The sequence below is a fragment of the Pieris brassicae genome, chromosome 7, assembly GCF_905147105.1.
Source record: "Pieris brassicae chromosome 7, ilPieBrab1.1, whole genome shotgun sequence".
NCBI classification, from domain to species: domain Eukaryota; kingdom Metazoa; phylum Arthropoda; class Insecta; order Lepidoptera; family Pieridae; genus Pieris; species Pieris brassicae.
The window spans coordinates 17,882,016-17,898,601 of NC_059671.1; the positions used below are offsets into that span (position 1 = coordinate 17,882,016).

General features: G+C 36.7%; 3 protein-coding genes across 5 annotated transcripts; 1 reads left to right on the forward strand and 2 right to left on the reverse strand.

The window, feature by feature from the left end:
* Positions 1-4,339: 4,339 nt before the first annotated feature.
* Positions 4,340-8,316, reverse strand: LOC123712269. The gene is made up of 6 exons (XM_045665279.1): positions 7,972-8,316; positions 7,672-7,849; positions 7,085-7,273; positions 5,656-5,936; positions 5,188-5,357; positions 4,340-4,374 (listed from the first exon to the last, which is right to left on the reverse strand). Coding segments are annotated over exons 1-6 (855 nt in total). The 5' UTR covers positions 7,974-8,316.
* A 102-nt stretch (positions 8,317-8,418) lies between these two features.
* LOC123711923 lies at positions 8,419-14,445 on the forward strand. Of its 3 annotated transcripts, none has more exons than XM_045664787.1 (2): positions 8,419-8,551; positions 13,794-14,445. In XM_045664787.1, exon 2 carries the CDS (start codon positions 13,801-13,803, stop codon positions 14,425-14,427), a length of 627 nt encoding a protein of 208 aa, XP_045520743.1. In that variant the 5' UTR covers positions 8,419-8,551; positions 13,794-13,800; the 3' UTR covers positions 14,428-14,445. The 3 variants fall into 3 exon arrangements, with proteins under 3 accessions (XP_045520743.1, XP_045520740.1, XP_045520741.1); XM_045664784.1 differs by lacking the exon at positions 8,419-8,551 and adding an exon at positions 13,486-13,593; XM_045664785.1 differs by lacking the exon at positions 8,419-8,551 and adding an exon at positions 13,527-13,712.
* A 282-nt stretch (positions 14,446-14,727) lies between these two features.
* Positions 14,728-16,546, reverse strand: LOC123712525 (N-alpha-acetyltransferase 11). The gene is made up of 4 exons (XM_045665657.1): positions 16,395-16,546; positions 15,672-16,006; positions 15,294-15,442; positions 14,728-14,998 (listed from the first exon to the last, which is right to left on the reverse strand). The coding sequence occupies exons 2-4, from the start codon at positions 15,829-15,831 to the stop codon at positions 14,771-14,773; spliced, it is 537 nt and encodes a 178-aa protein (XP_045521613.1). The 5' UTR covers positions 15,832-16,006; positions 16,395-16,546; the 3' UTR covers positions 14,728-14,770.
* Between the last annotated feature and the right edge of the window lie 40 nt (positions 16,547-16,586).

Genomic DNA, 16,586 nt, shown 5'->3' on the forward strand with positions numbered 1-16,586 from the left:
TAATACTAATTTAATTTTGGAAACATCGATTTGAGATTTTTTTAATGTTCCCTTATTAAAAAAATTAACCGATAACCAGAAACAGCTTCGCATGGACTGGTGAATATTTGACTAGGACAGGTGTCGAGATAATGAGTCATCCGCCATACAGTCCTGACCTGGCGCCCTGTAACTTTCATTTATAGATTTATATTATTTATAGAACTAAAGAGATATTCGCTTTACGAGCCCTGAAGATGCGGTGAAAGCGTACGAAAATGCCATAGAAGAGACCCCTACGGAAGAATGGGCCCACTGCTTTTCTCGGTGGTTCCATCAAATGCGACGATGTGTAGAGTGGAACGGAGATTGCTTCGAAAAACAATGAAAGTATTTGCAACTTTCTACATGAAGCCATATTTTTATTTTCTAAACATTTTCAGTGTTACCTAGGTATTAAATGATATAATGATGTATGTTCGGGTATCAAGATATAATAAACAGTCTAATCAAGTCTGTTTGGTAAGCACAGAACACCATATAACCAACTTAATAAAACAGACGCAAAAGTAAGACTGCCTTGCTTTATACAAACATTGTATACGTTCAATTACAGTTTAACAATTTACTTATTATCTTTAATGTAAATTAATTAATTACTTTGTAATATGTTTTATTGTTTTTATATAAATATTTAATTATTGTGGTTGTAGAAGGTTTATAATCGTTATATATAGTAAACTATTCGTTTCGTGATCGGCAGAAAATGTCACCTACACGCAGGCGTCAGGAGGAGGTGAAGGAAATATATTTCCACATCCCAAGAGGCCCCATTTGCTATTTATTCAAATTCATAATTACGTAAGATTTTCATGGTCAGCGCTCCTCATTTACCATGTAATTAGCCCCCAGGCTTATATTCCATACTATGAATATTAAGTTATTTTTTTAATGAACGCGGGAAGGTTTTGTTAACAATTGTTTTTGAATTATATTTTGATATAGTGATTTCTGTTCTCCGGTTTGGATGTTTGTGGGTTATCATTGCCGCAGGACAAAGTTAGTAGTACAAAGAAAAACAAAGATACAAGGTAAATCTAGTGATTCAATAATCGCGTGTACTCTTTATCTTATCGGGTTTAGGCTGTGCATATATTGGGATTAAATGCGATGCGGTTGTAACTTTGGTAAAGTAAGTGCCCATTAGTAATACACATAACACGTGTAAACCATTTCAGCAAACAAGTGGTCCCGCAAACGTCTCCGTTTTTAGTATCACGTATAATGTCCTGCAAAGTTTGTCACTCCTAATAAGTAATTAACTAGTCGCAAGCTTTCTCCGAAATATCTTATTGGTCGTCTAAACAGTGCTGCGTCCATCTTCGGAGGGACTGCTTGTTGATAAAGGTAGACATTACTCTCCGTAGAGTAACGAATGAGTTCTGCTAAAGAATTATGTTTTTGGGGACATATGTTTATTTTTAATAATTATTTATTAATTTTCCAGAGTTATAGTTGTTCATTCTTTACCTTTGGCTGGTCAAGTATAATTAGAAGTGCACCATGCACGTCACCCCTTACCTTACACCAACAATTTATAGTTGCGCCTGGTATAAAACTTACGCAATGATGCAATATACTAGCAGGGGGCAGTGCCCCTTCATCTAAGCCGCTGGACCCGACCTAACTTCTAGCAGAGAGGAGCAGTATTGTCCTCGGCTATTAGCACTAGATTAAGATATACATCTATATTAAGATTGGCAGCATTCTTTCTCCGTTGAGTGCGCTGTTGTGATTCCGCCATGTACTCCTTTTGCCATCGTCACTAAAAGTGCTGTTTTAACTGCTCAATTCTCTGGTATCTTTGTAGCGATGACAAAATTTGACCCCACTTTCCCAAATACCACCAAAATGAAATAAAGTTAAATAGATTGTTGACGTGCAAAGTCAAACAGAGAATCTATATTTTGTTTTATAAATGAACCTAACTGCCGCGATGCAGCCACAAGATTCGTTTCGCGACTGCCATAGAAATTAACACTATTATTGAAATTCTAAGTTATAAAAAATACACGATGCCGCAAACAGGGCATATTATTTCTGTATAAATAATTCTCCATAATTCAAAGTTCGTTCCTACATCTACTTTGTAACTTTTTAACGCACGGATTAACATTTGCCAGTTTAGTAAATAATCGTAATATCCATTTATTTCATTCCGAGTAAAGTAAAAACATTTTATGTATAAATAGTGCATAAATAATATCTAAATAATGTATTACTATAATATTGCTAGTGGGGCAATATTATTTTGCTTCTTTTTAGACAGTTGACATTAGTAAAATTATTGTGTATTAGAATGTAACACACGCATATAGGATGTTAAGTCAAAGATAACCTTTTTTAAAGTATTAAAGTGTTTTTCTTCGTTTTAAGGTTTTGCTGATAGCAACCTTTTTCACATACTATTAATATAAAATATAAAAAAGTTTTAAGTTGGCTCCTTCTGTATTCCGAGTAATTTGTATAAAAATATAATTAATATTCTTGTAAAAATAACTATTGAAGTGTTATAAAAAATCATACTTAATACCTACCAATAGTACTATAACTGTCATACGATTTAAACTATATACATTTATGCATGTAATTCACACGTAAATAATATATAAAATATATTATTAAAACCTCGATGATAACATTAATAATGGAAACCAAATACATACTTGAATAATATTACAATCATATAATTTGTTAAACATTGATTAATCATTTATATATTGTATTTTTTTAGTTTTTTCTTAATTTTAATTATAAGGCCTCCTTAATCTTACCGAATTTAATTCTAAGATCAAAGCTAAAAGTTTTTCACCTACTCTATACAAGAATTATACTTCAATATGTTTTTGACAGGAGTAATTTCTAGAACTCAACTCTAAATGTTACACTTACAATAAAAGAAATACATAACAATGAAACACCCAAAACTTTCACTTTGTAAACAATGTTCTAGCGCAGAGTAGACCAGTAGGAAAACTTTAAATTAAAGTCATCACCTTGTTGGCGCATTTAGAAGACTATTGCTTTAGGGAGCGTTCAAGTATTACGAAACAAATTTGCCTCTTGTTAAACGATGCGGGGCGGGGATTGAATTACGCGTTATTGTTAATATTATTTTCCACTTTCCAGTACTTAACACCACTTAATGGTAACTTTTAGGTATGAAGAGTCACTGGGGGTGGTCACGAAACGTTTTACTATTGAATACAGAAACCGTTACGGTGGCGTTTCATGGGGGGGCGCAAGAATCTCCAAAAATTTCGTGACGTAATACTTGAACGCTCCCTTACCAAGGAACACGTAGTCTTACGATCGTCCTTCTTAGGTGGTCTGGAATACCTGAGGTTTGTGTTTACCAACTATGACCTATTGGACCCCTCTGTGATTTTAGGCATATATAGGGATGGGCCGTGATACCCCAAGATGTCGACTTTTCTACGTCGAAGATAACGGAGAGAAATAACCAATAGATACGCCAATAGTAGCGCTAGAAGCGATCTCACATTAGAAAACGACCGAGCGTTTATGGAGCCCTAAGGGTGCGACAGTGAGAAGATATCTGAAAACAGACATCCAAGTAGAAGAATCACAAAGGAGTCTTCAGGTATACTCGTCTTCCTACATAGAAAAGGTGATATGTGATACATCTCTGGCTGAAATTAGTAGGTAACTAGAATCTGATAATGCTAGTCGCGCGATTTACGTTTACATAACAGTTCGATAATCTCCTCTTTCGGAATCAGTTTAAATTATTGAAAAGTTGAATGGTGGCGTGAAACTGTAGTATGTCAAGTTACGCTAAGAACTGATGTTGTATTTTTATAAAGTTTGCCATTACTCGAAACGGTTTTATTCAAAAAACAATAATAATAAAATATGAATGTAAAAAAAAACGGTTACTAATTGGCTGAAGACGTTGAGTTATGATGAAACAGAAGATTTAATAACTGTTACTCTGTAACACACCTACTCGCCCACATATACACACACACGCACGCGCACACATAGACACAAACACACACCAAATTTATTTTTACGACTCCGTTTTCAATGTTTTCTTTTAGCACTTGCTTATTTTCTTCTATTGTATCTTATGACAATTACCAATTATGATTGTATGTGGTGGAGAGGCTGGCTACCTCTCACTCAGGTCTCCTGTTACAGAGACCAGTCTCTCACATACACTTCCAAATGTTATCATCTTAGTTTAATCATAATAACTTTCTATGTATATGTGAGAGAAGAAATAAAGATTATTATTATTAATAAATCTTGAGGACACTTCAGTAAAATTTGCGGTCTATTCTTTAATTACTAAGCTTGAATCCTCATCTCCTGTTCATTAACGCTTTTATCACACATTTTATAACTTTGACAATACTTTGGAGACATGAACTTTGGAGTTATCACTTTTCTTCGATTGACTGGATTGAGAGTCAGTGCTATCCATGGAATGTTTGACTGGAATCGCTTATAACCTTATATAAAAGTCAGATTTCTTAAACGTTTCCAATTCATCGACTGTTAGTAGATATTCTAGAATTTTGTCAAGATCATTAGCGTTAATGCATTTGAGTACGTCTCTCAGTTTATCAGCGTACACCTTCAGAACGGTCGGTTTAATTGCCCCAATGAGATTATTTTGCTCGTTCCAGAAGTAAGGGATACGTTTATTATCGACTGCTTTATAAAACTCATATATCATGTCTTTAAAAATGAGACCGATATTATTCTCCCAATATTTGTCGTCGTTTATTTTCTGGATTTGCCAGAGAAACAAGGTTTTGATGTAATAACTGGCGATATACTTTAGGCTAAGGACGTCGCGAAGTTTTTTTACCTGAGAAAAGTAAAAGGTGAACTGTGCATAGTTGGTCTATAGGAGAAACTAGAAAACCTGTAAGCTTACCACACATTTTTAATAACGATTCCAATATTTGGCTCAATAACAACTTAACAATTCATTTAAATTGGTATTAGTGATCATAAGTGGGATATTTAAGTACCAAATATGCTGTCCAAAGCTAGATAAATGTTTGTATGTTTATTTTTTACGCGAGCCAGGCAGTGCCGGGAAGCCTGCCGGAAGTTGAAAACTGTGAAGTTTTAATAGAAAAATTATCGTAGTTGCTCCCATAAAATAAATACCAACCAATCTTATAACAACTTTCAACTGCTTCAAATCTTTCATAACTTTCCTCTCTTGTTCCTGAAAGGAGAGCCGCCAACACTGGTTCTGCTCTTTAGCATTCAAAGCTTTATTTGGCTTTGGTACTACTAACCAATCTTTAGCTTTATCGTCATCTATATATATATTCCTGAAATATTATAAACCTTCTATATACTCAAAGAAAAACTCTTTTGGGAGTTCTTAAATTTTTTTTCTCTATTTCAATGAATAATACAAGAAAGAGGTTTTATTAATTTGACGATGTATGGCATGTACTTATAGCATAATTCCTTTTGTTCCAAATTTAAATTGTGTCATTAGCAAGAGAATATGAGGATGACCTAGTTCAACCATAAGTTCTGTTAAAAATGAAAATGCATTCTTTTAAATGAAGTGATGTAATGGGCGGTGCTTAATGGACGGTTTTAAACTTTTCGCTAACATACCTGTAACCTTTTGGCCAACGAGGTAGCATAAATCGTATGGCAGGTACTAAATCCACATCAAGACAGAAAGATAAAATTTTATTCTCTATATTCAATGTAAACGCTGGCCCCGACGATTTATATTTTAACTCATACTTAACACCATTAACTGTCACCTCATTGTTCATAGCGTTAAGGGCCTTCTGTATTATACTGTGCAACCACTGACGAAATTTGTTTTGGAGAAGGTATTTGCCACTGTCACGCCAATCTCTTGTCACTTTATGACAGTTTTCCCAATCCTAAAAAAAACAATATACGCTCAAAAATTATCTTAAATCTTAATCCAAGATTGACATCTTCGACCAATGCATACAGCTCGACCTAATCAGAGCAAATATAGTTTGCTATATGCTGTTACAGCTTGGAGGTAAGAGTGTAAACGCAGCATTCCAACTAGTCCAGTCGATTTGGGACATTCCGCTTGAGTTCGCACTTAATTTTTTTTTAATAACTAGACATTTTTAACCATGACTACACAAATATGACAATTAAAAATTTTGACAGTTTCCAGGGATTGAATCTCGTAGCAGCATGATCTCTGAACTCCGAACAGCGATATCAATTCTAACTTCAATAGTCACTTTTTCCGCGCCCAACGCTACATATATTTAAAGAAGTATACATAAATTCTACCACTGCATCTTACAGGTTTACTTAAAATACTAAAATTATATAGAGGAAGTTAATGTATTTAACATACACGATAGTAAGTCCTTTGACGACTCACCAAAAAATAATATAATAATAAAAATATATATATATATATTATACAGAAATAAATTGTACTTCACAAGGCCAAATGTCTCTAATACTCTACATAAAACTCTATGATATGTAAAAATTAGAGCTATAACATCAAAGGAATATATTTATAATATTTAAATGCAAATTCCTTATCATTTACTAATTGAAGTTATAGTTTATCTGATAGCCCCATTTTGATATTAAAATTAGGTTTGATTAATAAGCAAGATTATGTAATCAAATTAATTTATCTATAAGTAATTACTCTCTTACAAAGATTAACCATCCAATTGAAAAAAAACAATTGGTCTTATGACATATTTTTCTCTTTTTACTACAATACAATTGGTAAAAGAAAGCATTTAAACTGAGTTTTTAATAAAGGTGTAATAGTTTATAACAAAAATGACCAAAATTAATGAAAGTTTATCTCCATGCAAAAATTCAGTAGTCTGTGTAGAAGAGAACTGTTGTTATGTTGGCAACAGTAATTATATTGAAACTCAATATCAAAAAGTTAACTTAATAAAATGAAACAACACAGGAAATAAGAATTATCTTAGTTTCTATAGCCACAATTACAATTCTTTTTCTGCACAGCCTATACTGATTTTTTTAAATTGTTATGGAAATATAAATACACCTTCTGCTTATCCAGATTATCAAATGGACTGCCAATTTTCATTTTGACAAATCCAGGCTGAGCATTCTCCAATAAAATTCCTTCCTCTCCATCCTCATAACTTATGGGTAGTCGTATCACAATGTTCATGTCAAATTCATCTAATTTGGACACTTTTATACCATCATACACACTCCCAGCATAGAGTACCTAGTATATTAAACAACTTTATGCATCTTATTTACAGATAAAATTTGTTTTATTTTATGCCACAAAATTTAATCTTAGAATCTTTGAGTCTGTCTGTGGCTCTTAAGACAATTTTATGAATATTTGTAATACATGAATATTATATTGCAAAAAAGGCCTATTTAGTAGGTAAGACTTCTCATATGGGTATTTACTGATAAAAAATAATTTCATTAAAAAGCAAATTCTAACATTGATAAAGTATTTTGTTTCATAAGCGAATGTGGTAATTATGATTTATTCTGTACTCTTAAAATGTTATTAATTTATTTTAATCTTTCATGAGCGTTACTAAGGATTTAAGTAATACATAGTCAAGCAGGCATGAGTTTATAAAATTATATAAAACAATTACATACCTGTTTAGCATATTTACTAAAGTAATTACATTGCTCTTCCATCTTTTGCTTAACCTGTACAAAGACACTGTTAAATACTTCTTGTGATTTCTTGAGATCCTCGTCTTTTAAGGCTATGAATTCCTTAAAAATTTCTCCAAGATACATTTCTATATGTTTCCTTTTACCTGACATATTCCTGAAACAGAACGCATTGTATTAGTTGGATAATAGTAACTACACTGTAAAAGTGTAAAATACCAAATTATAATCAAATATTTCGGGCATATTTAAGAACAACCTATAAAAGTGGTTACCTACATTTACTGGTTCAGAGATCCCTTGATATTAGCTAAAATAAAAAGTTTTTTTACAGTTTATAGCCGCCTGTTGTCAACAAAGAAACCGTATTAATTAATATTACAAGTATCAATACTATCTAATACCGGCTGCCGGCAAGGCCACTTTGCTTGAAAGTTAAAACGATTGTATCATTATACCATCGGCATCAAAAATAGATAAGAAATAGACTTATTTTAAAGTTTGAAACTTTAATTAGTCAATTTAGTTAGTCTAATGTTGTGGAACGACGGACGCGGGCGAAGTGATACGGATGGTATTTTGTAATCTGTCTTGACGTCCGATGATGAAAGTCAACTGCAGATATTAGCCCGAACAACTCCTCTGAAAACTCTCCATTTACTTATTAACACTTCGTTACATTACAATATTAAAAAAATATTGAACATAATTACAACAAAAGGAGGGCAACTGGCGGCCTTATCGCTTTCGAGAGATGCAACGCCAAGGGATCAATCTGCTCGGAAAGTGACTGGTCGACGGAGCACGTCGGACGGTCGTCAAGCAGAAGGAGCTGGTACAGGGGAGCTCCCGCTCAGAGGTGAGAACAGTATTCCATGTTTTTTTTTTTTTTTGAAGAAGGAATCTCGCTGTTGGCCTTAAGGGCCTTTACAGCTCAGCTCGGGCTGTTTTGGCGAGCGTAGCTCGGCCAGAATGGCGTTTTGTCCCGCGGCTAGCGCAAGGGCGTGTCCTGTGAGACTCGAACCTCGGCTTGGGCCGTCGCGGGGCGGTCAATCGCCTGAAGGGCAGGACGGAAGCTCACTGGAGTGAGCGAAGTGGGAAGTAAAGGTCCTCGCCTTCCCCGGTGAAGGCGGTTTTTTACCCTAATCTGTTATTGGCTATTTTTATTATTTTTGGCCGCGCGGGCGGCTTTTAATTTATCGTTTTCTACGGTAATTGGATCATCCGGATCCATTAGTGTGTGTCGGGGCCTCCTACGAGCCTTTTTTGTCGGGAAGGGGTAATAGTTGATGCTATTACGCACCAGCGGTTTGGGATGGTGTTTAGCCTTGTCAAAGTGGCGTGTGGACGCCAACTTCATCCATTGGGCTATGGTAGGGAGCTCCAGGTCGTGGTGGAGATCGACGTTTCTCACATAGAAGGGCGTACCGGTCGCGATTCTCATGAATCGCGACTGAAGCACCTGTAGCCGGTGAATATAGGAGGGGGCACAATGCGCAAAGACTACGCTAGCGTATGTCATGCACGGTCGGATGCAGGCCTTGTACAGGGTCACCTTGTGTCTGAGAGACATGTGACTCCTTTTATTTAGGAGGAAATGGAGGCGAGAGAGGACAAAATAGGCCTTCTTGCGAACGGCGGCTATGTGCTTACGGAAAGACATGCCGCTATCGAGCGTGACTCCTAGATATTTAACGGACTTTTGCCATGGGATGGCTTGCCCGTATAGGGTTACCTCTGTCTTGAGGTGTAATTTATCCCTAGCGTTAGCACCGGGGTTGCCCCTGGCAAAGAGAACTGCTAAGCTTTTCTCGGGATTTATTTGGAAGCCCCATTTCCGAAACCATTCGCCTAACGACGTGGTTGCGGTCTGGAGTCTGTCCACGATGACACCTCTATCTTTGTGGGTGGTATAGAGAGCGGTGTCATCGGCATAGAGGGCTAGCTCCACATTGGAAACCCTAGGGATGTCGCCGGTATACAGCGTGAACAGAAGGGGCGAGAGGACCGAGCCCTGAGGGACTCCGGCCATGATGGGGCGAGGAGACGATAACGTTCCTTTTACGCGATAGCGCATTGAGCGGTCGGACAAGAAGTCGTGTACGATACGCACGAGTCTTAGTGGCACATTAAGGTGGTAGAGCTTGTAAACCAAGCCGTTGTGCCAGACCTTGTCGAAAGCTTTCGCTATTTCGAAGAAGAGCGCACCCGTGGCTCTCGGTTTCAGGGAGCTATTCATCCCGGAGAGGATGTGCTCCGTGATTCGATGGACTTGATGAACGCACGAGTGGGCCGGCCTGAAGCCAAACTGCTCATCGGGAATGAGCCCCTTATCTAGGGCAAAGTCTAGGAGGCGCTTTTTAAGTACCTTCTCGTAAAGCTTGCTAAGCGTATTGAGAAGGCTGATAACGGTAACTGGTGGGGTTGTTACGGGGTTTGCCTGGTTTGTGAATACCAATGACAATGGCCTCTTTCCACTGCGCCGGGAAGGTGCAGTTTTCAAGGAGGCAATTGAAAATGGACACTAGTAGGCATATCAGATGGGGCGGGAGGCACCGGACGACCTTGTTCGAGATGGCGTCGAGACCTGGAGATTTACGAGGTAGTGAACTCTTTATTAGAGTTTTGACCTCGGCGATCGACGTAGGAGGGAGCGGCTCGGGAGGGAGTTGCAGTGCTACGATGCGATCGACCTCGCGGTTCACGTATTCGACGTGCGCCGGGTCGCTATGGTCGAGATACGGGGTGCACTGCTCCACTAGGTTGACGGCTAAGCACTCGGCTTTTTCGTCGTCCTCGAATGCGTCAGGCAGATTTGGACGCTTGAGAGGGGGCATGGACGCCACCGTGTCGGTTTTAAGGGAACGCGCGAGAGACCAATAGGCCGTGTGCGAAGGTGACAATTCGCTGGTAAGACGGTCCCAGCGTTCGTTTCTAATTTCCCGCATGCGCTCTTTGACTCGGCGCTGCGAGGCGCGGAGTGCTCTGCGGTTTTCGTCGGTCGGGGCTCTGGCGAAGGCGCGAGTCGCCGCGTTCTTCTCGGTCAATAGACGCCTCGCGTCCGGGGGAAGCTCCCAGCGTTGAGCGAACTCATCTGGGACCTTCCGGGACGACTCGGCGACCTTGGTCTGAATGTGATTAGTGACCGAGGAGATCGCGTCTAACGCGTGAGCGGACGAGACTAAATTGTCGGGGACATTTGGGAGGGCAGAGGTGTCGGCGGGCTTGAGGGCCTCGTCTAACTTCTGCCAGTCGACAATGGACTTGAACCTCTTCTCTCGAGTGTTAGGAGGGCCGAATTCAAAGTGAACCGGGAAGTGATCCGAGTCTAACTCGTGTAACGTCTCTACGCTTCGCGGCTGTAGTGCCACGTTACGTAAAACCGCTACGTCTATGACGTCCGTTGAGAGAAGGCCGTTGCCTGTTATGCCACGGCGAGTCGGTTGTATGGGAGCAATGACGTTCGCCGTAGGTCGGTCGTTTCGCACTACGTTGTAATTCGCGAATCTGGGAGCGCGAACGCTGGGCTTGAGGAAAGATTCCTGTACTAGGAAAATATCTATTTGGTGGCGAACGAGGAAATCTCGAACCAAATCTGCCTGCGGCTTGAAACCTTGACTTTCAATGCAAACGAAAGTCACTACGGACAGTGATCGAGCCTTGATCCTAGACGTGGTCGTAGCTATTGCGGTGTAGTGGAGTCTGCAAATTGTCGCACGGACTTAAGGAGCAGGACGTGCTCGATTACCAGCTGTTTCTTGTCTTCCGCGTTATTGGCGGATTTGAAAGCCTCGGAGAAGGCGACAAGAGCGTCTATATCTAACGCGTCTACAATGCTAAACGCAAGATTTAAGGCGGCGCGTCCTTTTCTGCTTCCGCGGCGGCCTCCGCAGTGTGGCTGAGGACTTTAGCTGGAGAAATAACTGCCCGGCCAGTGTAAAGAGTATTCCCAGTGCTGGACGACAATGGGAATACACAACGAATGTTGCTATAAATGCAACATATCATTGATATGCAGAATACACAGGTTTGGGGATAGGACACAGCCTTGCTGGTGACCCCAGTATTCACGTGTTTAAGGTCGGAACATGCTCCGTTGATGACGACCTTGAGGGTTGATGACCTTGATGCTCCGATCAGCGACAAAGCTGCAAATCCAGTTGCATAATTTCTCGGGGATTCCAGGCTTCGAGAGGCTTTCGCTGTCTCTTGGACTTAATTGCCTCCGCCCACCTATGTGTAATTAATACAAGGAGGTTTCCAGCTGAGCGACCACGGCGAAAGACGTACTGATAATTGCTAATTAACTGGTGACCCTCTTGTGAGGGGAGATATCAGGTATCCCTCTGACAGATCAGAGCGATCGCCTTTTTAGGGATCAGATGTAACGAAGCAGTCTTCCAGCACATAGAGACTATTTTAATGAGAGTTTTTTTTTATGAACGCGGTAATCCCGGAATGGTTTTATGAACAATTGTGCTAGAATTATATTTTTATATAGTGATTTTTGTTCTTCTGTTAGGATGTTTATAGGTTATTACCGCAGGACACAGTTAGTACCTAGTACACAGAAAAACAAACATTCAAAGTAAATCTAGTAATTCAATAATAGCGTGTGCTCTTTATCTTATCGACTTTAGGCTGTGCATATATTGGGATTAAAAATGCGGTTTTAACTGAAAGTAATTAACTATTCGCAAGCTTTCTCCGAAATGCCTCTACATTACTCATCTAAACATTGCTGCACCAGCAGACCGTCCATCCTCGGAGGGATTGCTTGTTGATATAGATAGACTCTGCGAAATGGAATGAATGAGTTTTTTTAAAGAATGATGGTTTTGGTAAAATATGTTTGATTTTAATAAATATTTTCAATAGTTTTAGTAATAGGGCCAATGGCTAGCCATACTTCACAGTCTTTAATAGTTGCTGTGTCGTTTATGGCGTACATAAAAATTTTAAAACAATTAATATATGCCCGTGTATACATTAATTGTTTGACCCTTGGCTCATCTTCGTTCTAATGTTGTCCCCAAAGTATGGTAAGTTCACCATATCTATTGCCGACACACACTATAAACAAATCAAGTCTGATTAAGGTAAAGATTTTTTAAATTCATTTTACTATTATTATTGAATGCTTTAAGGTGTGAGGTGCATGATGTTCTCCTTAAAACATTCTGTCGAAAACAAAAAAATTGTGATTTAAAGGAGACAGGGACAGGCTATTGCTAGTTCTTCTTCGCCATTTCTGGGCTTTTGATTTGAGAACTGGCAGTAAACGTAACTTTAGAGGCAATTTTAAATTTGATTTCCTAAGTTCATAAGTGTAATAAGTTGAAGAGTCTTTAATCAAATAATCAAATTTTTATTAAATACCTTTTTTGTTAGCTGCTTAAGACTCGGATACACATAACGCTGGATATCATAGCTGTTGTAAGCAAGCAATGGATGGAAGTGTCGAAGATATTCCAACCCTACACTAAAGACCAAACAAACACTTTACTTAATTAATGTAATACATACTAAATTTAATTTCTTGTTGTGATGATATATATATATATATTTATAAGGTTAGAATTAATAAAGGCCATATGATATTAAATTAAGACAAAGAAGATAGCAATGGTGGCACCGTAGTTGTCTTTGGTTTAAAGTACATTGCTAAAGCAGAAAATGGAAATACTATGAGATACAAACGGTTAAAACAAGTACAATGCCATCTTGTTAATAGGTGTTGATTAAAGATTTGTTATAAAATTTAAAAAAACCTCTATGAACGTCTAATTACAGTTTTACTGTGCCGACCACAGAGTGGGTATAATATGGGTTCATAGCTCTTACTCTATAAACCACAGAGTATGTTTAAATCAAGCTGTAAACTGTATTTGTATGTATGGAGTATGTACATTTTGTATTTATAATATGAATCATTATTAAAAACCAAACCAAATCAAAAAGGAATATTTGTTAATTGTGATCTAGATCTTCTATTAATAACATAAGCTCCTTTGTTCAAAGTATGTAAAGTAATAGTTATGATAAGTAAGGGTGTTTTACCTACTAGACTAGCACCATTAATTAATGCATGATTTTTTTAGAAAAGTAATGGCTTCATTTCATGAGAGACAAAAAAGTTTGTTTAATACATTAAAAGATGCTGAAGATCAATATAGTTTCTCTAAATCAAATAAAGTCACTAGAAATGAGGAATATGGGGAAATAGATAAGCATCAGTATAGAAAGTTGAAACGAGAAATGAAACAGTTCAGAGGCAAAGAGAGTATATACAAACGCACAGAATCTAGTCTAAAAGATTGTTTACAAAGAGGAAGAATACCTGATTATATGAAGAATCCACAAAAGTGGTCCTATTATTCACTTTCTGATGTTACACCAGATCAAATGTCAGATTCCACAAATGCAGCAACAGCTCTTGCCTTTATACAAGAAATGGAGCAAAGGAAAGAATCATTTTCTACTATTACAGATGAAACTGGAGCAGTCTTCAAAAAACCGACATTTCAGATATCTAAAACGATAAAGCCTAAGGTAGAAGAAGACACTAAAATAGTTTTCAAAAGTAATAAGATTATAATGCCAGAGTATGTTGTTGGTGTCAGTAAGGCAGTAAAGAGTCCTAAGAAACTAAGAATTAAGAAATCTGAATTAACAAACACTGTTGAATTAAAACTTAACCACCTTTATGATGATGATAATGAAGATACTGAATAAAAGTATTCTTAACTCTCATTGTTGTATCAATACAACTTGTTCTCTAGTTTTATTTCAATTTGACATACAAAAAGTACAGTCATTTTGTAATAGTTAACTCATACTTCAAGTCACAAAAAACTATTATCTTATTTAGACTTTTAAAACAATTATGGAAAAGATGTTATATAATCATAGAATTAGAAGCTATAGAAATATTTTATTATGTTTTAAGTCATAAAGATATGAATGCTCACATGTATTCTTCAATACATAAACTCCCAACATATTATGTTATAGCTTAAAAACAAAAAATACTCATTTCATAAGATAAATTTATTGAGAATAAACATTAATTACAAAATTAGCACTGTGAAACAATGGCTGATTCTGATTTAATTTCCATATTATCTGATGGCTGGTTTTCTTTGCTCTCGGAGAAGGAACTTAGGTCTCTCATCATAGAGTATGCATCTTCTCCATCTGCATAATATTTGGGTTCAATTTCCAGTATTTTAAACCCTAATGAGTTTGTGTATAAGTTGAGCGCAGCTCTGTTACTCTTTCTTACATGCAGAGATACATACTTAGCCTGAAAAGAATAAATGTTTACATAAAGGCCATAAAATAAAAAAATTACATACAAATCTTAATTACAATATATTGGCAGCAATTACAAAATATTATTTTATTACATCTCTCTTGATAGTTTAAGATCCCTGTTATCACCTTAAACCAAGGGGTTTAATAACACTAACCTATCGCATATGTACAACCCTTAAATTATCTATAATATAATTATACTATTTATTTTAGAATTACTTGAATACAATACATATATTAAGAATTAAGAAGTATTCAAAATACCATAATTGACCTTGCCATACCTGAAAACATTCAACCATAGCCAATGATGCTTGGTTCATTAGCTTCTGGGCAAGACCCAAACGTCTGTGCGATCTTTTTACAGCCAAAGATGTGATATGGCCATGTCTATTATCCTCACCGTCCTCCTCCATCTTTGCAAGAACATACCCTAGAATAAGTTTCAATAAAAATATAATCAAGTCAAAAGAATGACTTTTGAACAAAGTTTTGTCATTTCCTTGCTAATCATAACAAAGTAAATTACAAAGTCTAATGTGTGTATAAATATTCATACCAATTCTGATGATTAATTTAATCAGTATTATAATTTTATTTTACTTTGCTCTTTACATTGTAGGTTTTCTAGAAATAAGCTATGAATATGTTATAGTACTCACCAACAATATGTCCCTTCTCATCTTCAGCAACATAACTTAGTTGGGGCCATGATAGTCCATGATAAAAGTAATATTTCATCTGATAATTTTCTGGCAAACATAAAAGGTTGCAGTGTTGCATGTTCATAAGATCGCTAGGCCGAGCGCAACGGATATTCATTTTTGTATTATAATTATTCCTAGTTGTAGTTACAAAAATGGTGATTAGTCTTTTCTAGTCTTTCTTCCTTTGGGTTGTCTAACTTCTGACGCTGGTGGGGTTTCGGACATGCCACCTATAAGTTCACGGACAAAGCGAAACTTTGATAGGCAACACTTCCAAACAACGTACCAACCTAAAACAAAGAACAAAGGATATTGAAACACTACATTAAATTTTTGATTAAGATCTACTGGTGGTGAGGCTACTTACAAAATAAAACAAATGCAATTACTAAAAATATGCTACATACGAAGGTTATTATAGCTAAAATAATTTCCTTCATTTCAGAACAGATTTTCGAAACAATAACATTAAATTGGAATGTATGTATTGTAAACTAACACGCAATTAATAACTATAACTAGTATGGTAGGTTTAATATACTGCACTTATACACAATATTTACGTCCATACTCCGTCTATGGAAACAAGTCGGCCATATTTTTTCATGGATTTGCACGGGATGGTAAATGCACGATTTTAATTTTAATAATTAAAATAGTAACTATACATAACAGTACCTTTTAATAACGCGTTTAATGATGACTATTGACAAAAAATTGAATTGTTTCTAATTTATTCAATTTGTTAACAACAAAATATAACCTAAAATATCTACTGAAAAATTAGAGTTATTTTTTTTATATCTTTGATAATGAAATTAGACGATTGACATATTACAACAAAAGTTGACACATTGACATATTATCATA